Source organism: Callithrix jacchus, chromosome 1 (assembly GCF_049354715.1).
Source record: "Callithrix jacchus isolate 240 chromosome 1, calJac240_pri, whole genome shotgun sequence".
NCBI lineage: Eukaryota > Metazoa > Chordata > Mammalia > Primates > Cebidae > Callithrix > Callithrix jacchus.
The window spans coordinates 180288736-180310398 of NC_133502.1; the positions used below are offsets into that span (position 1 = coordinate 180288736).

The 21663-nt window shown below is 44.9% G+C and overlaps 1 protein-coding gene across 5 annotated transcripts in view; it reads right to left on the reverse strand.

The window, feature by feature from the left end:
* Positions 1 to 21663, reverse strand: part of RAPGEF1 (Rap guanine nucleotide exchange factor 1) — a 151902-nt gene that overhangs the window by 116558 nt on the left and 13681 nt on the right. The window contains exon 1 of one of the 5 annotated variants that reach the window (XM_002743411.7): positions 8555 to 8820. The exons of the other annotated variants lie outside the window; for them this stretch is intronic. Within the exon in view, the coding sequence (XP_002743457.1) occupies positions 8555 to 8618 (64 nt within the window). The 5' untranslated portion in view covers positions 8619 to 8820. Of the gene's footprint in view, positions 1 to 8554; positions 8821 to 21663 lie in introns of those variants that run through there. 5 annotated transcript variants of the gene reach the window in all.

Consider the following 21663-nt stretch of genomic DNA (forward strand, 5'->3'; position numbering starts at 1 on the left):
AAGTTTCCTTCCCTTTTCTTACCCACACCCAAAGCTACACCCACACTTCTCATGAGAAAAATTCTGTCACACTTAGAGTTTCTAACATCTGATCTTTCACTTAAGAAAAAACGATTTCTGGGACACTTTAGTTACAGTAACGTCAAAACTGCTCCCAAACAGAAGCTCCTAATATACACAGACCTTTCAGTGGCATACCTAGCAAACAGGAAGCCACTGGCATTATCATAATACTGTAACCCAATATGTCATTATTGTATCCTTGTTACATATATTATTGTATCATATCACATATTATATGATACAATACATAATGGATTGCATATACAATGTACTGAATATTCTGTAACATGTAAAATATAAATATAAAATCATAATACATACAGTGTGTCATATGATTTTATATCATTACATGCATTATTATATCACTCTTAAATTGCTATCCTAACTTAGGAGACACAAAGCCACACACTAGCTTCAGGGCTTCAGACAAGTTACTTCACTTCTATAAGCCTCAGTGTCTTCGCTGGCAAAATTAGGAAATAATGTGAGATGTTTACTCTTCTCTTCTAGCTCAAGGTGTCTGTGATTCCAAAGTCATGTTAAATAATCTTTTGTTTACCTTTCTCTCCTACCCTGAACCAGTTTATGATTACATCCCAATATGGCTTCTAACCTCATTGATGAACCAATGGCCTTGTCCATTACATTCACTCCATCATCCTGACACTCTGCACTTGTTGATTCAAACAGCCCTCCCAGCAAGCTATTTAATGTCTCTATTTTCCTAACAACGGCACTGGTGCTCTCGTCATACATCAGCAGTTGGGGAAATTGTGACGAGTTAGCCCTCTACAGAAGCGCAGCCGAAGAGGGATTGTTGGGTCATTAGTCACGCTGCCTAAAGTAAGCATTACATTAACCATGTTAATAACACTTCTGGGCTCACTCTGTCTCTTTCATGTGAAGAAATTCAAGTATTTAACAATCATTGCTCTCTGGGAGGCAGAAGATAAGAGTTGTGATGGTAACTGGGTACACTTAAATAAAGCCTCATTTCTCTTTTCTATGAAACTCAGCACTTGAATGAGATTGAGTAAGCTCAAAGCAAATGGCTGTGGGAAATTAGAATTTTATAACAAAATGGATTCTTAACACTGATAATGGCTTTTGAACTTCTCATAACGTTTCTCTGAGTCCCATGCCATCAGATAATTCATCAAAATGGTGTTTGTAAGTGTAGTTTAAGTTTGACAAGAGGAATTACCTCAAAATGGTAATATTTCAAATGCTGATGTGCTTGTGACTAACTGGTAAATTCATGCATCACTCATAAATGCACTGCTTTTGGAAAACAACAAGGCAAGATCCTTAAAGCTATTTCTATGTTCCTAGCTATTTCTATGTTACACTGGGAACTTTTCATAAGGAAATCATCCAACAGAATCACAAAACTGTATTAATGAAGCTACTTACTGCTATCTGACCTGTAACAGCAAAAAGTGGAAATAATTTCAATATTCAACAGTAGGTAATTGATTTCATAAGTTATGGAACAGTAACATGATGGAATGTCATAGTCAGTGAAGCTATTAAGACCACATAGAGGCAGAAAATTAAAAGAAAACAAAATTATTTGCATATGACAACTCTATGAAAAATATGCACAATGTGCAGCAGCTCTGAAAAAGAATAATGATACCTACTAACACTTTTACTGGCTCACTATGTTTTAGGTCATTCTTTCATTCATTTATTTTAAGACAGGGTCTCACTTTGCCCAGGCTGTAATGCAGGGAGGAGCACCTGAGGCCAGGAGGCAGAGGCTGTAGTGAGTCGTGATCATGCTACTGCATGTGTGCCACCACACCCAGTTAGTTTTATTTAATTTTTAAAAATTTTCTGTAGACAGAGTCTCACTATGTTGTCCAGGCTGGTCTTGAACTCCTGAGCTCAAGTGATCCTCCCACCTCAGCCTCCCAAAGTGCTGTGATTACAGGTGTGAGCCATCATGCCCATTCTTCTACATCTTTTAGGCTTAGCTACTCAACATGCATCTTCTTGTTGCATTTTGTCCATTTGTTGCAATGTTTTTCTTTAGTAATGTAACATCATTTCAACCAAAATTAAACTTAACATCTCTATATGTGACCTAAAAGTAGTAATAATAATAAACATTTACTGAATACTTACTGCATGCCGGGCACTGTTCTAACACTGCACATGCACAGAATCCTTCATCCTCACCCACGTCACCCTATAAGGTGGGCACTATTTGCAGATAAGGAAATTGAGGCCCAGAAATTAAGTAACTTGCCCAAGGTTCAGCCAACTAGAAAGTGGGAGAACAAAGACTCCACCCTGGCATCTGGGCTTCAGAGTCCAAAAGAAATTTTCAAAGAAATTCAACACAATTAAAAGCACTCCTGTGATCCTTCAGCTCAGCCGCCAAACCGAGGCTATCTAAGCAGGTACTGAATGCTCCAGGAGCTTGCAGATATGAAAGGCAGTGACCAATGCTGATGGTCATTTATGCACAGCCCGCAAGGGGTCCTTCAAGACCATAGGCATGTGATACCTTAAACTGAGAGAAGAAACAGGTGGACAATTACCTAAACTCACAGAGCCACTGGGATTGTGATGAAGCCAAACCTATGATCTATGTCCATGGACCTGGTAAATCCAGGGTTCTCTCTACTATGTAATGCATGATAACAAGAATCACTATTATTCATTAAATGCTCACTGTACGCTAAGGGCTATAGTCCCTTTATGTGAATTATCTCATTTAGTGCTCACAATAGTCCTTCAGAGTACGCATTATTATTAATCTCATTTAGAGATCAGGAAACAGGCCTGGAAACGTGAAGTAATTTGTCTTGCCTTACTTATTAGCTAGAAGGCACTGAGCCTGTGGTTACTGCAGCACCCAGCCCATATGCATTCCAAATCAATATTAATTAGCTAGCACATGAGCATCCAGCTGCCCCAGATGCTACTTCACTATCTAGAGTGCAGAGGCGAGTTGAAACACCTTTGCTGACTGGAATCCAAACATTTCTAAATTTGCCGCTATGGCAGAGCAAACACTGGCATTCAGAAGTGAGGCAAATCCTCAGCTCACCCTCCCACCCCCAGCCCCACCTGGGCCTGCCAATCTGCTGCCAGCAGAGCAAACCCCACAGTCCGCCAAGGTCTGCGGGCTGAAGCTTTTTATAGTCAGCTCTTCTACTAAGGGTGTTAATTTTATTCGCTCACACCCACACTGTGTACAAACACGCAAATCATTAACATTTCCATTTACCAGGCTAGTATGGCCCCGAGCTGCTGGGATTTTTAAAGGAGATAACAATTCAATTTGCAATTACTGCTGCAAATTTTAATTCCCAAGGAAACTTCTGTCAGTGCTGTACTTCCATAAGCCAAAATGTATACTGTGAGCAACTCTCCAAATTATGTTGAAAGAGAGAAGAAGAGAGAAAAGGAAGGAACAAAAGGAAAGAAAGGAAGGAAAAGAGCCAGGTTGCCTGCCTACCCACCCGCCCGCCTGCCTGTCTGCCCACCTGCCCGCCGTCCTCTGGGAGGGCAGGATTACAAGCCTATTTCCGAGAAGTTCAATTTAGCTCTAAATTTCAGTTTCCCCCAGCTGTCTGAATCAACAACTAAATATTAACTCTTTAAGAGGGGCTTTTGTGAAGTAATATTTACAACTGAACAATCATCAATACATTTACTGTTTGCCAACTCAGAATTGCTGTGGGAAAGAGAAAGGTATACTATAACTATTTTCATTTTCCAATATTTCTACTTTGGGCAGTGAAATGCTAAGAATGAACATTTCCAGGTCCCAAATAACCACCTGCCACCTTCCAAGTCCCAAATCCACCTGCTGGCACTGGTAACTACTATTTATTGCATGTCCACTGTGCACTGTGCACCAGGAACCACCACGCCCTGCATATGCCTATCCTCCTTTATACTAGCGGCGACACTGCAGCCAGGGAGCACTCACAGAGAGCACATGTGCCAGGCACTGTGCAGGTGCTGAGGACAAAACAATGAACCCCACAACTGCCAGCCCTTAGGTGGTTTACAATCAAGTGGTAAGCAGATCAATAAAAAAATCCCATGGATGTGAATTAAACAACACAATACAGTGCAGTCATTTGGAACAGGCCACTGTGGACAAGGAAAGTGAGAGCATTCGGCATTAGAAAATGCCTTTGCTCAAGGTCAGAAGGCAGGTTGGGGCAGAACTCCGGCTGAAACTCTCAGGATCACACTCGAGCCACTGCCTCCTCCCACTTCTCATCTTTTTTTTTGGGGGGGGGGGCCTGCTAAAACTCACTATGGTAATGCAAATGAGTCAGATTCCTTGACCACGAAAAGCATCCATTATTGTAAAAAACATTTTCTTATGTTTGGGGTTTGTCCTGAGAGCTATCAAAAAACAAAAACCAGAACTACAAGTCAGACAGTATAATGGTCCTCTCATCGGGTACAAGTCCCGCACTGTCTCAAATCACTAGAGAGGCTTCTCTAGCAGGCATAAAGTGCTCTGTAGGGTGACAGCAGGTAGAGGCTGTGAGATTCACGTTTTTCACACTGGCATCCTGCCTCTGCGGCTTTTCAACCCCCCAGGTGTATGACATGGAAGCACACGTAAATGACCTAAATGACAGTTAACAGTTTGCTTTAAATTCGTCTCTGGAATGCACCCTGGGCCTGACCTTCCTATTCATGATCATCTTTGGCTCTAGTTAAAGTCTTATTCTCTGGAGCACCTAACACAGGGGCATCTGGGAGAAATCAGGGGCCACCCTGGGCTGCCCCAATTGCCTGTAGCAAATCCACATGATGATATGCCTGGGATTCCCATTTACTTGTCCCTAAAGTAGACTGTGCTACTTGCCCTAAAACCTGAGGCGATCATTCATCCACCAAGATTTCACAACCACATTGAATGTGGGATGCAGATCAGGGTCATGCTGGTGGCCTGGGATTCTTTTTCTTTTTTTTTTTTTGAAATGGGGGTTTTGAAATGTCACCAGGCTGGAGTGCAGTGGTGCAATCTCAACTCACTGCCATCTCCGTCTCCTAGGTTCAAGCAATCCTCCCACCTCAGCCTCCTGAGTAGCTGGGACTACATATGCACGTCACCATGCCTGGCTAATTTTCTGTATTTTTGGTAGAGATGGGGTTTTGCCATGTTGCCTAGGCTGGTCTTGGTCTCAAACTCTTGAGCTCAAGTGATCTGCCTGCCTCAGCCTCCCAAAGTGCTGGGATTACAAGTGTGAGCCATTGCACCCAGCCTTACTGGGAATCTTTAATTCCAGTTCCTAAACACTGTTTTATAATCCCATTTCCAAAATGTAAGCAACCTCTCAAGACAAAGACAAACAGAACAACTGTGAAGGACCACTCCCCAGCTCTGTTATTTTGACTCCTCAGCGGGGCATGGTACGATATGAAAAATGGCTTTTCCTTCTGAGACAGACTTTGAACTGGGGAGACAAACTCAGTCCCTGGGTCTATCAGCCCAAATAAACAAAACACTATGTGCCAAAGATGTGCTCCTGGTTAATGGGACCTGTGAAGATTTAAAAAACCACGAGCCATGAGTTGTTCTGTTCTTCTTCTTTGTTTTTTTTAATCTCCAATTCACGGGGGATCTTGAAATCACCAACAGTGGTCTTATCACTCCTCTCATTTAAATTACTGAACACAACTAAACAAAACAAAATGAAACATAGAACCTTTCCTTTTGTCTACACACCCAGCCGCTTCCAATGAAAATTTTCCGATTTTTTAACTCATGGTTTTCCAAGGAGAACCAGAGACAATCCAAAAGTAAGTAAATACATTAAATTTCTAAAAGTGGTGCTTTTAAGTAGCTGGATCAATGCTGATTTTCTCCTGGGTGGCTGGAGACACCAGCACACACGGTGCTGAACTCAGAAGCGTGCTGCATCTTGGTCAGCTTCAGTAAATACCAGTGTCTGCTAAGGCTCATTCTGAAGGACACAGTACAAAGTCAGAACTGGTTATTTATTTATTTTTGAGACAGAATCTTGCTCTGTTGCCCAGGCTGGAGTGCAGTGGTGCAATCTCAGCTCACTGCAACCTCTGCCTCTCGGGTTTGAGCAATTATCCTGCCTCAGCCTCCTGAGTAGCTAGGATTACAGGCGGCTAATTTTTTTGCATTTTTTGGTAGAGATGGAGTTTCACCATGTTGGCCAGGTTGGTCTTGAACTCCTGACCTCGTGATCCATCCGCCCCAGCCTCCCAAAGTACCTGGGAGGGTCATGCTGGTGGCCTGGGATTCTTTTTTTTTTTGAAATGGGGGTTTTGCTCTGTCACCAGGCTGGAGTGCAGTGGTGCAATCTCAATTCACTGCAACTTCCGCCTCCTACGTTCAAGCAATCCTCCCACCTCAGCCTCCTGAGTAGCTGGTACTACTATTTTAGCATGACTATTCAAAAGTGCTGGGATTATAGGCGTGAGCCACCAGACCGGCCTGGTTCCTTATTTTAACGTGTAAAAATACTGAAACAAAGTGTAACAAATCTCATATATCGATGACATGGACTCTAACACTTGTTAAGCTTACCCCTTTTTGCTTATCTTAGGTCCCCATTTATTTATACAGTGTATTTTGCTGAACCATTTTGTTATTTTTATTTTTATTTTTTTCTTTTTCAAGACAGAGTCCCACTCTGTTGCCCAGGCTGAAGTGCAGTGGCATGACCTTAGCTCACTGCAACCTCCGCCTCCTGGGCTCAAGCAATTATCTCGCGTGAGTGCTCAGCCTCCCGAGTAGCTGGGATTACAGATGTGTACCACCAAGCCCAGCTAATATTTGTATTTTAGTAGAGACAGAGTTTCACCATGTTGGCCAGGCTGGTCTTAAACTCCTGGCCTCATGTGATCTGCCTGCCTCGGCCTCCCAAAGTGCTAAGATTACAGTATTGTTTTTAATTGGAAAAAAAGGCATACAAATTTACTAAGGTGTACACAGAGTAACCAGAGAATGATTGTGATTTTAGAGAGTAAATGATAGGCAGCATAGCTCTTCACCCCTAAATATTTCAGCATGACTATTCAAAAAAAGCACATACTCCTACATGACTCAGCACCATATCACACAAAATCACATGAGCAACAGTTCCTTATTCTAATCTACCATGGAGTTCATATTCAAATTTTCCAAACTGTCCCCCACTGTCTCTAATTGTTCAAACCAGGATCTAATCAAGGAATGCTAAGGAGCACCCTTTCCAAAGTAACATGTCAGACAAAAGAATGACTCAGGGACAGTCAGAAGGGCTTGAACCTGACAGTAAATTAGCATCCAACCTACCTTCTTTTAGAAAGAAAAAGATCTATCATTTGACAAACAACAACTGCTCTTAACATTTCCACAAATTTTCTTCCAGCTAGTTTTTCTTTTCATAAACACATTCCTAATACATGCAGTTGTGAACTACCTGTCTTGCTACAGATCAAATGCTACTGCAACTTCTTCTGGCAAGAGGAGGCAAAGACCTGGTGAAGTTCTGCACATGTCATCTCTGGTATGTCTGCTGGCTGGCCAGCCTCCTGGGTCAATAAGTCAATAACTATGAAAAAAGGCTGCTGAGTGGTCAGAAGACTGTCCTGCACGGAGACACTATTAAAGGTCCTGGATTTCCAAATGTACCACTGAACTGCTCCATGGCCCTGCCAACTTCCTCCTCCTCCAGCTGACATGATCCCAAGCCCTAGAGAGACAGAGCAGGTGTTAGGAGAGGCTGCTGTCCCACTTCCTGGGTGTCCAGGATGGATAAACGTAAGATTTTACAGAAAGTACTTTGGAACTTTTGGAAGTGCTATATATTTAAAGGCTGTTAGTAACGTTCTCTAAACCAAAAATATCACAAAAGCCTCAAACTCCTAGATACCAAAGCTTTGACTTGGAACATTTATTTTACTTTATTTCATTTTTTTGAGACAGTTTCAATTTGTCACCCAGGCTAAAGTGCAGTGGCATGATCTCAGCTACTGCAACCTCCCAATTCCGGGTTCAAGTGATTCTCCTGTCTCAGCCTCCTGAGTAGCTGGGTCTAAAAGTACCCACCACCATGCCCGACTACTTTTTATATTATTAGTAGAGATGGGGTTTCGCCATGTTGGCCAGGCTGGACTCGAACTCCTGACCTCAAGTGATCTGCCCGCCTCGGTTTCCCAAAGTGCTGGGATTACAGATGTGAGTCCCCACACGCGGCTGACTTGGAATATTTCATAAAAAGTAAAAATTTTCAATAGACACATACTGCCCTGAATGAAATATCTCAAGCTGAACTAAACCCTCAGCCAAACCAAGCCATGATATTGAGAGAGGAATCACCTTATTCCTTAGGAGAACTGTGAATTTTCTTGAAACCATGTTGGACTGCCAGTGCTTTCTGCTTTGGAAGGTGATTCCCCAAGCACTTCGGCTCTGGTGCTTGGCCAGTCTCTCAGAGAAGACTGCCTCCTTGCTTCTTCCTGGAAAGGAAGCCCAGGGCTTTCTTACCTTGTTTCCAGGGGTACAGATGGCTTCGTTTCAAGGGCTTCTGTTTTTCAATAGCATTGCCCATTTTAAAGCCAGAGGATCACAGGGCCCTCCCGAGCCCGGCGTCTTTCCTGAATGGCAATTGAGGGCCGAGTCACTGGCTGGAAGGGGATCATCTCTTGGACATCCCACACCACCCAGCGCCAGAGCCCATGTAGCCCTCACAAGGAAAGCTTGAGAAATTTCACTTTGAACAGTCTTTGCCTTCTGCCTTTCAAAATCCCTTTGGCTTCAGGGAGGAAATCAGAAGAAAAGGCTTGTTATCGCCCTACCGGTGCATCTCAGTAATGGTCTATATTAAGAAGCTGTTCCTCGGCATTCTTTTGACACTTTATTACTCATCAGCATAGCAGCAGCTCGGAGGGTGAATTTTATTTCCAGATACTTTTAATACCACTTTTCCCCATGGGAGAAGTGGGGAATCAGGTGATCAAAAAGCTGAAAGTCATAAATGAACCATTCTGCAGCATGCCAGGAGAAACATTTTCACACAGTCCCTTATGCCACACCTTCTATTTCAGAGTCCCATGCTCACACCAGTGTGCACCATGCAACAAGTACTGTCAGAGAAAACAAGCTGATTTCACTAATACTGTGTTTCCAAGGGAAACACAAAACAAAACATCAAAACACATGCTACACCTCAGTCTCCAAAGAAGAAAACACCATGGGGACAAACACAGCTAAAAATCTATAGCCTCAAGTTCCAGACTTCCACTGCACTTTGGGAACAATTTTGCTGGAGAAAGGGCTACACTACACAAATTCTGAACAATGGGTTTTCTGGAAGAAAAGAAGGGAATGAAATCAATCATATATTCTTGGTAAAAAGGAAGACAACGCTGAGGTAGATGAAAGGATTTCATTTATTTCAATCCCAGAGTTTGAGGTTATCAGAACTCCTAAAGAATCCCCATAGCATAATATGGGTAAGAACGCAGGCTCTGGGCCGAGCTAGGTGACTCATGCCTGTAATCCCAGCACTTTGGGAGGCTGAGGTGGGTGGATCACCTGAGGCTGGGAGTTCAAAACTAGACTGGCCAACATGGTGAAATCCTGTCTCTACTAACAATACAAAAATTATCCAGGCATGGTGGCACTAAGCTGTAATCCCAGCTACATGGGGGACTGAGGAAGGAGAATCACTTGAACCCAGGTGCCGGAGGTTGCAGTAAGCCAAGATCACGCCACGGCACTCCAGCCTGGGTGGCAAAGCGAGACTATGTCTCCAAGAAAAAAAAAAAAAGAAGAAGAATGCATGCTTTGGAGCCCAAACACCTGGGTGCAAATCCTGGCTCTGCCAACTGAGAACAGCAGCCTCAGTTTCCCTATCTGTTAACTGGGCATAATTCCAGTTCCACCTCCTCAGCTGTAAGAACATTTGTGAAGTATTTAGCATGCTGCCTGAAACTCAGGAAGTCCTTGGTGAATATTTTTCTTTTTTTGCAGACAGGGTCTTGCTGTGTCACCCTGGGTGAAGTGTGGTGGCACAATCATGCAGGCCCAAGCAATCCTCCTGCCTGGGCCTCCCAAGAAGCTAGGACTACAGGTGCATGCCACCTCGCCTGGCTAATTTTTAAAGTTTCTCGTAGAGACAGGGTCTCCCTATGTTGCCCAGGCTGATCTCAAACTCCTGGCCTCAAGTGACCCTCCTGCCTCAGCCTCCCAAAGTCCTGGGTTTACAGATGTGAGCCACTGTACTCCACCTATTTTCATATGAAAAGATGAAATATTTCACTTATGAAACGCTTCCTATTTTGATCTACCAATACAGAGATAATTTTTGCAAAATCACAGTCAAGATTCCAAACTCGGCAAAGCAAATAGCACGTGTCTGTCACACCGTCGCCAGTGAGGCAACAGGAAAGAGCAAGCGTGCAGAGGCTCCCCATTTCCCTCACAGAGCCCTCAGGCTCCTCCCCAGATTAAACTGCAGCCACAAACTGGAACAAAGCACAGGGAACCCCCCACCACACCAGAGGGGTCCTGTGAAACCTAACAGTTGCACAGCAGAATACTGAGTACACAGTAGGTACTTAATAACTCGGTTGAACAAATGGGTGGATAGGTGATGAAATAAACCAATGAGAATTATCCCCAACATACACACACTGATTGTTCCCACCCCCTGGAATGTGTTAGCCAAGTTTCTAATCCATAAGTAAACTCTCCTCTCCAAGCAAGAGTCAGAGGGTGTGGGCAGCTGAGGCGCCTTTTCCTCCACGTCCCCACCCCTCCCCAGCCCTGGAGTTTCCTTCCTATCAGTGTGCAAAGCCCCTGAAGTCAGCAGCCATGCCTGGGGCAGCTCCTCTCGATGCCTGTGCACACACAGAACAATGGCTCATAGTTACAGAACCCCGGCTCTGGTGTTTCTTAGCTGGGGGTCAACACATTTGTAATGGTGTTTCCAGAAGAAAATGCATCCTAGGTTCCAAACAACTAATTTATGAACAAACATTTAGCATGAACCGGACATTTCCCTGAGAGAACAGCACTGAAACAAGACCCCTGTGGTCCAACCGCTTCTCAGGTAATCATGTCTATCCCCCTGGCCCACACACTTATTCCAATGGAATTGTTCAGAGGGAAAGGAACAGAATAATCTAATCTTAAGAATTCCTCTCTAATCCCCAGCTGAGAAAGTGTCTTTTATAGTCATCCCTTCTGCAATGCACCAGACTAAGCAAAAAAAAAAAATTGAGCCATCCCCCAAAGACCAATATGCTTGCAATGGAAGATGGGCAAGTGACCCATCTCCAGCCCACATTTCAGGGAGACAACACAAACCTTTTTTGATTCTTCACAAATGGGAAGAATCAAAAGTGAACTGTTACCAGAAGCAGAAGGCTGATTGCACAGCCACTGTGATGAGTTTCTAAGCCTTGCACAAGTATGTAGAGAATGCTGTGACTGTACGAACTGCCCTCAATCAGACCCGATTTGACCATGTGTTATCAAGGTCACTCCTTCACGTATGACTACTACAAGCCCCAAATCTCTGTAAAACCCAAGCAGATTCACAAGATCATCTCCTCCAACGAGCCCCTCCCCCATTTCAGATTCCTCAGAGACGGATAGGGATCAAGGCTGGGCTTAGTTTGAAGGCCAGATCCAGCTCCCAAATCTTTATCCTTGGCTAGGAAAACCTCTGCTGCCCATTTTCCCATGACCAGAAAAGGCAGGAGGGCAGTGTGAAGGAACTGGCTTTGAAGGCCAGCTGGCCTAGTTTGTATCTATGTGAGCAACTTTGGGATAGAATCTTCCCCTCTCCTCACGTATTTTCACATACATTCATGTGTACAATTACACTATCCACTTCATAGGGCAGTTTAAAGGTTAAATAAGATATTTAGACTTGGGAGGCTGATGTGGGAGGTTGAGGCAGGAAAATCATTTGAGCCCAGGAGGTCAGGACTGCAGTGATTTGTGACTGCACACTGCACTCCAGTCTGGGCCACAGAGTGAGACCCCAACTTTAAAAAAATAAAATAAAGATGTTTAAAATTTGTTGGTACATAGCAGACAATGAGAATAGCTACTATTGATCTTTTTATTATTATTATCATCTATAAATCTCTAAGCTTTAGATACAATACATTGAAAAAAATTATTGACCCTCACTAGGGATCTTCTCCCCCATCTCAGAGTAAGATCCATTACAATATTCTGTTGAATAATTCATTCTCTTACTATAATTAAAATAAAATTTATCTTACAAACATCTGTACCTCAGGATTTTTTTTTTTTTTAAGAGACAGGGCCTCCTTATATTGCCCAGCTGGCCTCGAACTACTGGGCTCAAGTGATCCTCCTGCCTCAGCCTCCCAGGTAGCTGGACTACAGAAGGAATAATATTTTGATTGTGGGACATGACATAAGCCAGAGAGGTAATATAGCCGCCACTGAAGCATGAAACATTTAAAGGAATGCCTGCCCCTACATGCAAGAGGCTGTTGGCTTCAGACGAACTCTGATCGAAGTCAGAATCCTTCAAGGCGTTGCTCACTTCTTGAAGACGATTTTTTTTCTTAAGATAGAAATGTCTCAGAAGGGAAGGACTGGTGGATCCCTGTAATGTGGACATTCACCCACCCAGAACCAAAGAAACAGAGGCTGGGCTCTCAGGCGGGTACCCGGTAGCTGACACAAACCTTTGTGTATGGAATTTGTCTGCTGGGAGGAAAGTCTGATGTTGGTCACTTCCCTCCTGGAGAAAAATACAACAATAAGAGGAAGCGCCAAGCACTGTGGGAACGTTCCAAGTAGGAGTTCCAGCTCAGCCCAGAACATAAACAAAGGCGATGACCAGCCTGGAGGTCAGGCCCAGCAGAGCACTGAGGCAGAAAGTCTGGGTCAGACTCTCTATCTTCTGGGTCCTCTAGACTCTGCCTTTTTTTGAGACAGAGCCTCTGTTGTTCAGGCTGGAGTGAGGTGGTGCAATCACAGCTTACTGCAGCCTCCAACTGCTGAGCTCAAGGAATCCTCCTGCCTCAGCCTCCTGACTAGCTGTGAATATATACACTTGCCACCATGCCTGGCTAATTTTTAAAATTATTTTTTGTAGAGATAGCATCTTGCTTGGTTGCCAGGCTGGTCTCAAACCTATGATCTCGAGCCTCAGCCTCCCAAAGTCCTAGGATTTATAGATGTGAGCCACCGAGTCTCGCCTAGACTGCTTTGAAGTGACTCTCCTGTCCAGTCCAGGAGGAAATCATCAAAGGCAAAGGCCACCACATGTCAAGTGTCACAGGAAATACAAGCTCTCTGATGATACATCTGCAAACTCACAGATCAGTCTCAGAATGTCATATCTGGAGGGGCCTCAGAGACTTATTCAACAAATACCAACATGGAGCTTGGGGAGGGTCAGATAATGTGCACGAAGAATCAGTTATCACTGTGATCAGCGCTAAATTCAGGGTGGGAGATGCATGTTTAGCAGGGTGACCTAATCTGATCTGGGAAGTCAGGTAAGAGTGAGACTTGAAGGGTGAGCAGAGCTGGAACAGGCAAAGGGCAGCGTGTATGAAGGCCCTGTGTAGCTGGAGGTACATGCCCAGGGGAAGGCCGGGGGTTGGAAGGGACAGGGCCTTACAGATCCAGGGTTTTGTGTCATGGACTTTGGGGGTTCCTAAGGTGTTGGCAAACCATGTGTGTTCATTTTTCTAGGAAGAGAGGTCTATGGCTTTACGGCTTTCACGAAAGTCTTAAGGAGGTTAAGAACTTAAGGAAGTCAAGAGGTTAAGAACTAATGAGCTAGCCCAGCTCATTATAATAAAATGGAGAAACTGAGGTCCAGAGAAAAAAGACCTTTCACAGGAGGCTAGAGGCCCCAAGACACCGACTCCCAGTGCAGTGCTCTCCCACAGCTAGCCCACCTCCCCAATTCTGCAGATGTGTCAATAACTACAAATGCTGACTCCCACTGGCCACTGCTGATGGATCCCACACGAGGCTGCTTCGTTTCTCTATCCAGGCAGACCTAGAATGACACTCTATAGAAATGAACTGCAAAGACACCCAGCCCATCTTTCTTGTACTAACCTAATCTGCAAAACACAGCGGCTCAGAACCTGTCCCTTGCTTCAAATTTCAAGGACCCCCAATGAGACAGCTTCTGGCTTTTCAAGGTCCTTCATGGATGAGGCTGGTTCACTGAAGGACAATCAGGGCTCAGCATCCAGCCTTCTGAAGAAGCTGTTTACTTGTTCTTCACAAAGTCAGGACTCGGCCAGGAACTAAACATAGCCCTCAGTATGGGAAAGGGAGAAATGTGGAAGACTTAGGGGAAAGTCTAAATATGTATAGAGAATGCTTCCTAAATCCCTGATATGGCCAGGCACTGTGGCTCATGCCTGTAAGCCCAGCACTTTAGGAGGCAGAGGCAGATAGATCACCTGAGCCCAGGAGTTTGAGACCTACCTGGACAACATGGCAAAACCCTTGTCCCTAAAAAACAAAGAAAAACATAACTAGCTAAGCATGGTGCTGCATGTGTCCGTAGTCCCAGCTACTCAGGGCATGGGGGGTGGGGGGCTGAGATGGGAGAATAATTGAGCCTGGGAGGCAGAGGTTGCAGTGGGCCAAGATTGCACCACTGCACTCCAGCCTGAGCGAAAGAGGCAGACCCTGTCTCAAAAACATAAATAAAAAATAAAAGCTCCTTGATGCTTCCTATAATACTAAAGGTGGAAGTCCTAAGTACATGGATTGGCATTCAAAGCCTTTTGGAGTCTGGCCCCAAACTACCTTTCCCACCTTTATCTCCTACTTCCTCCTAAGAAGACTGGACACTGTGCATAGCCCTGCAACTGCCTGCCTATGCTGTAGCTTACATCCCTCCTCTCCAGAGAGTCAAATGGAACCTAACAGCCAACATCCAGTGGACTCTCAAAGACAAGTGTTGAGGGTCCCACAACCTCTGCTTCACTTGGGCCATGACAGTATTGGAAGAGGCAATGCCTGCTGCGCGGGGGAAGACTCCAGCCCCTCTCCCCCCGACGCTGCCGACCTCAGCCTCCAGGCTGTGGTGCCTCCTGTCCTTTACAACTCCCCACCTCCAGATGAACTTGACCGAGCCACTCACTGCTGATGGCCCTCTGCACTGAGCTGCACGAGTGTGAACATGGTCACAGCCTGCACTCTGGCTGTGCTCCTCAAGCTTGTAAAATGTACCCGTCTCCCTTAAGAGGTCTGGAGTCCATACCCAATGGGTACTCACTATCCATTCAACAAAAATTAGTGAGCATCAGCTATGTGCCAGGCACCATTCAGGGCTCTGGTTAAACAGTAGCTGACAGGGAGCTTACCTCCCAATGAGGGAGAAAATCATAAAAAAGCAGCAAATAGGCCGGGCGCAGTGGCTCACACCTGTAATCCAAGCAACTCTGGGAGGCCAGGGCAGGCGGACTGCCTGAGCTCAGGAGTGTGAGAACAGTCTGGACAACATGGTGAAAACCTGTCTCTACTAAAAACACAAGATATTAGCCGGGCATGGTGGCATCTGCCTGTAATCCCAGCTACTCAGGAGGCTAAGGCAGGAGAATCGCTTGAACCCGGGTGCAGAGGTTGCAGTGAGCTGACACTGCATCACTGCACTCCAGCCTGGGGCAACAAAGCAAGACTGTCTCCAAAAAAAAATAAAAACGAAAACAAAAACAAGCAAATAAATGCTACATTTAAAGGGGGAAAAAGAGCAGGGTGAGGGACAGAAAGTGATGGCAGCCCTGTTTGTTATTCTGGGCCCAGTGGGTAGGGCTGGCCTCTCTGGGTGGCATCTGAACAGAGACATGAGGGAGTTGGGAAGCAAAGGACACAGGAAGAGGAGCTCATGCTTCCCCAGTGCTTACGATCCAGTACTGCCCAGCATGAACTCACCACAACCCTGCCACAGGATCCATCTTATCAATGAGAAACTGATTTTTAAAAGGAGGTGGGTGAGCAACTTTTCCCAAGGTCACATGATCAGCAAACGGTGGCACCAGCAGCCTTTGAATCCTGTCCATGGCTTCTCAGCAGGTGCCCTACAATATCTGGGGAATGAACGTTCCAGTAAGAGAATGGCAAGTGCCAAAGCTCTGAGGCCAGAGAACACCTGGAAGAAGAGCATACAAGCCAGTGTGGCTGGGACACAGCAACAGGGGAGAGGGGTGTTGGGGAGTGAGCCAAGGGCCGGGGGCCAGGGTGCATAAAGGCCATGTCAAGGACCTCAGATCTCTTCAGATGTGTGGGGAAGCCCTGGGCGATCATCATAAACAGGATCCATGTGATCCAGTTCATGCTTTGGCTGTGGAATGCAGAATGGACGGCTGTGAGTCGGGGGTAGAAACCAAAAAGCCAGTTAGGAGGGTACCAGGCAGTCTAGAGAGAAATGGTGGTGGCCTAGAGTAAGGGATCAGCAGAGGAGGTGCTGAGAGGGACCAGTCAGGATTTACCAGAGTAAATCACGGGAGATTACTGAGGGACTGGATGCGTGCTGGGAGAAGGAGGCAAGGACACTCTCTTGTTTTCTTATCCAAACCAAGATTTCTGAGCCTGAACAACTGGGTCAAAAATGGCATTATTTACTGTGATGGGGGAACCCAAGAGAAGTCGCCAGGCAGAGAGTGAAGGGGGGGAATCAAGAGCTCTTGTTCAGGCACATAGAGTCCTAAAGAGGGGCTGGAAACATGCATTTGAGAATGACCAGTGTTGAGCCAGCTGGCTTCGACCCACGGGACTAGACTGCCTGTTCCCAAATGGAGAATTCAGGAGAGAAAAGAGCCTGAAAAAGAGGGCTGAGATGAAGCCCTGTAAGAGCAATTATACTTTATGCTCTAAAATTACTCATGTAAGTACATCATGACTTCAGACAAAATTTAAATTTTAGAGGCTGTGGGGTTTTTGTTTGTTTGTTTGTTTGTTTGTTTTAGACAGGGTTTCACCATGTTGCCTAGGCTGGTCTTGAACTCCTGGGTTCAGGTGATCCTCCCCCACCTCAGCCACCAGAGTAGCTAGAACATAGGCACATGCCACAGAGCCTGGCAAAACTGTAGTTTTGTCTTCACGTTCTGGATGCTTAGTTTATACATGTCTTGCTTATCGTGATGTCTAGTATGTCACCCAAATTAGTCAGCTAATATCCCAAGGCACAATATACATTCAGAGTGAGATTCACCAAAGAGTTTCTTCCTGCTGCTCGACTTCTGGCCATCTCTTGTCAGGGCCCATTAGATTGCTGTTGTTTTTCCCTGTTGATACTGCCAATGAAAAGCATGAACTGGAAGCAGAAGGGTCAACATTTTCTTGTTCACATGTACTTATAACTATCAGAATCATCTTCAGTCTGTGATGTCTTTTTGGGAATATTATTAAGCTACTTCTCCATTTGATAAGCGTTTGTTTCAATACTGGGCAGTGACTTCAATGTAGCTCTCCTAACCTAGCTCTTCAACCTAGATGGATAAGTCACATAAACCCATCAGGGCCTTTCCCTTTTTTACTTTCTGAGACAAAGTCTCGCTCTGTCACCCAGAGAGACAGTAGTAGCTGATGTTCATTAGGTATTTTGCATGTGCAGTACCTGGCTCCCTTCTGTGTATTTTACACTTGTGGTTGCATTAAATCCTCACAATAAGAGAAAGGTACTGTTATTGTTCTCATTCCACAGAGGAGAAAACTAAGACACAGAGCATTTCTTTGAGATCTAAAAGAGTTAAAATTTGCACATAGTCATATACTGAGTTGGGGCAGTTAGGGGAATAGCTCATCTGACTATTTCCCATGCAGCTATATTTTCTTCTTTCCTTTTTGTTTTTTTTTGAGACAAGAGTCTCACTCTGTCCCCCAGGCTGAAGTGCAGCTAGTAGCTGGACTACAGGAACGGGCCACCACACCCAGCTAATTTTTGTATTTTTAGTAGAGACAAGGTTTCATCGTATTGACCAAGCTGGTCTCAAATTCCTAATCTCAGGTGATCTGCCTGCCTCGGCTTCCCAAAGTGCTGGGATTACAGGCATGAGCCATCATGCCTAGCCTTGGGCCTTGGTTTTCTCATCTGTAAAATGAGGCCACTGTTACCTCCTTCCAGTGCTGCTGGGAGGATTAAATACATGTAGCACAGCACCTGTCATTAATGCACAGAAATTATTTGTTACATTGTCATCACCATCATCATCATCATCATTATAAGGGCAACCTTGTATCTTATAGGTCAAGTCCCTAGGACCCTTCCAATTCCTCTCCAGACTCTGAGCGGTGGTTCTAAAGATACCCCCCACTTCCACCAGCAGTGTCACCTGGGAACTTGTTAGAGATGCCCATTCTCAGCCCAACCACAGACCTACTGAATCAGAAACCAGGCACTGGAGCCCAGCAACCTCCAGATGCTAACGACTGAGAGCCACCAAAAAGGCAGGCAGCATTCTGGGTACCCGGCAGGTCCTCAGGACAGTGACCACCTGGCCCCTGATGACGCTGTCAGCAACACCTGCCAACATCACAGGTCGCAGGTTATCAATCTGTGACAAACATAAAGCTTCCTACCTGTCTTTCTGGCTGTTTCCTTTAACCTCCTTCCACAGTATATCACTTGCATAAAAAAGAAAACTTCTTAGAAAAATCTTATGCCTGTCCCTTTTCCATAGCAACAGAAAAAACAATTTCCATCCAAGTTAACCAAGACTAATATCCCTATATAATTATTTTCCAACTTTCTCTATAAAACTTAAATTGACAAAAATACTAATATCCTTTCCACCCATTCCAAAAAATGGCAATTTGAGATCTGGTTGATCTGATTCTTACCTTAGGATAAAATTGTGCTCTGGTTGCTGTATGTGCATGCTTATGTTTCTTGAACCAAACCATCCCAGATTTTGATGCTTCTGGGAGCTAAGTGATTGGAAGATGCCAAGTAGCAGATGCCCATGGGAGAACGGAGCTCCAGCCAAACCCCACCAACCCTCCCGCAGACTCCATGGGCTTGACCTTTGTTAGAACAGGCTGTGGACCTGAGGCAGTTCTCTCTCTGCAAACCCATACCCTCTCCAATGCAAATTTGTGGAAAGTGATGATATCAATGATCACTCCCTCAGTGTTTTCCCATCCAAACCAGGACACTTCGAATGGGGCAGGGAGGGCTCTATTAATAATGATGCCAGGACAGCAGGCGGAAGCCGGGAAGTGTGATCATTACTCCATCTGTCACGCGCTCTGTCAGCACAGTGATCCTCATAGTAATTTTCCTCTGGTGTCCAGATATCTAACTGAGAGGCCAGAATAGAGGTACATTGACAAGCAAAAGTCCAGAGTCCAACCCTTTAGTCAATGGCTAAGTCTCGTGGAGGGGTGCACTTGGACCCAGTCACATCAAGCTCCATGAGGGCAGGAGCCCTGACTTCTTTATCCATGTTCCAAGCATCTATTGCCACTGGCTGTACATAGCAGGTACCTAAGAAATCAGCTCAAAGATGGGTCAGTGGCTTAGACTGTGTCTCCCTGATTCTAAGTCATACACAGTTGGCCCTCTGTAGCCATGGATTCTGCATCTGTGGATTCAACCAACCGACTAAAAATACTCAGGAAAAAAAAATGGATGGTGTGTCTATAACTAAACAGGTACTGACCTTTTTCTTGTCAATATGCCCTAAATAAGATGACATAGCACCTATTTATGTAGCATTTACACTGTATTAGGTATTGCAAGTAATCTAGAGATAATTTAAAGTATACAGGAGGAGGTGTATAGGTTATCTGCAAGTACTATGCCATTTTGTAACAGGGACTTGAGCATCTGCGGATTTTGGTATCCACCAGGGGTCTCAAAATCATTCTCTGTTGGGTACTGTAGTTTTTCACAGCTTCACTTTTGAAATCAAGGTGTGTTTTATAACCCACCCAATAATATATTTTCTCCTTTGTTTCCTGAGAGACATTAAATCAATAATACGTCTTACATGTGTTGGTACCTTAGCGTCAAAAAACCCCAAGGTAATTGGTTATCACCCAGATTCGTACAGAGACATGTTAATAACACTGTGGGAACAGCGACCCTATCATGGCCATCTCCAGGTGGCACTCCCACTCACACAGTGGCCTAACAGGGCCTGCCAGGCTGGAAAATTCTCGGAGAGGGACTTGATCTTGCTTTTGCCTAGATCATCCTCCCTTTTCCCTTCCCCCAAGCCAGTGATACCTTCTCAAGAATGTGGCGATAGCCTGGAATCCTGCCAAACAGCACTGGAGTAACTGCCATCTGTGTTGTCAACTCGGAGAGAGTAAGTGCCACTGATGGATCCAGGCAGAGCCCTCAGAGGGAAGCCACTGCAGAGCCTGAGAGTCTTTACTAACAGCGACGTGAGCCAAGCACTAACTATGTGCCAAGCTACATCACTACCAGGGGCTGGAGCTCAACTAGACATTTAGGCTCCCAGGGACTTCCATCATCAGCCGCTGATGGGAATGGAAGCTTGCCAGGGTACAGCAGGGACCCAACACAGCTGAAAAGCCCAGGTCCGAGATGACTGGGTCCGAATCCAGAGGTGTGAAATCTGCCCTGGATTAAATGCTTCATGGGCTGGCACAGCAGCTCCACCTGTAAACCCAGCACTTTGGGAGGCTGAGGCGGGAGGATTCCTTGAGTCCGGGAGTTTGAGGCTGCAGTGAGCCATGATCACACCACCGCACTCCAGACTGGATAACAGAGCAAAATGATATCTCTATTAAAAAAGGAGGGGTGGGGGCGGGCATGGTGGCTCATGCCTGTAATACCAGCACTTTGGGAGGCTGAGGCTGGCAGATCACTGGACGTCAGGAGTTCAAGACCAGCCTGACCAACATAGTGAAACCCCATCTCTACTAAAAATACAAAAATTAGCCAGGCATGGTTGTGCATGCCTGTAGCCCCAGCTACTCAGGAGGCTGAGGTAGGAGAATCACTTGAACCTGGGAGACAGAGGCTGCAGTGAGCCAAGATCACACCATTGCACTCCAGACTGGGTAACAGAGTGACATTCCATCTCAAATAATTTTAAAAAGATACTTAAGATTAAATAATGTAATTATATAAACACTGAAAAATATTTGGAATCCACAGAAAATTCTTTAAATTATGGTAAAATACACATAATATAAGATTTGCCATCTTAATCATTTTAAAGTGTACACTCCAGTGGTAATAGGTAACGTTCATAATGTGCCACCATCAGCAGCAGCAGCCATCTGCAGAACTTTTCTACCATACAAAATTGAAACAGTCTCCATTACTTCCTCCACAAAGCCCCTGGCAGCCACCTCAGTGCCCTTCAGTTGCTATAATTTTGTCTAGTGTACACACCTCACTATCTAGTGAAATCATATGGTCTGAAATCAATCAGTCTTTTTGTGACTGGCTTATTTTACTTAGAATAATGTCCTCAAGGTCCATCCACGTTGGAACATAAGTCAGAACATCCTTCCTTTTTAAGGCTGAATAATATTTCATGTATGAATAGACCACGTTTTCTTTATCCATTCACCCATCATCCATGGACACCTGGGTTGCTTCCATTTTTTGGCTGTTGTGAATGATGCTGCTACACAGATGGTGCAGG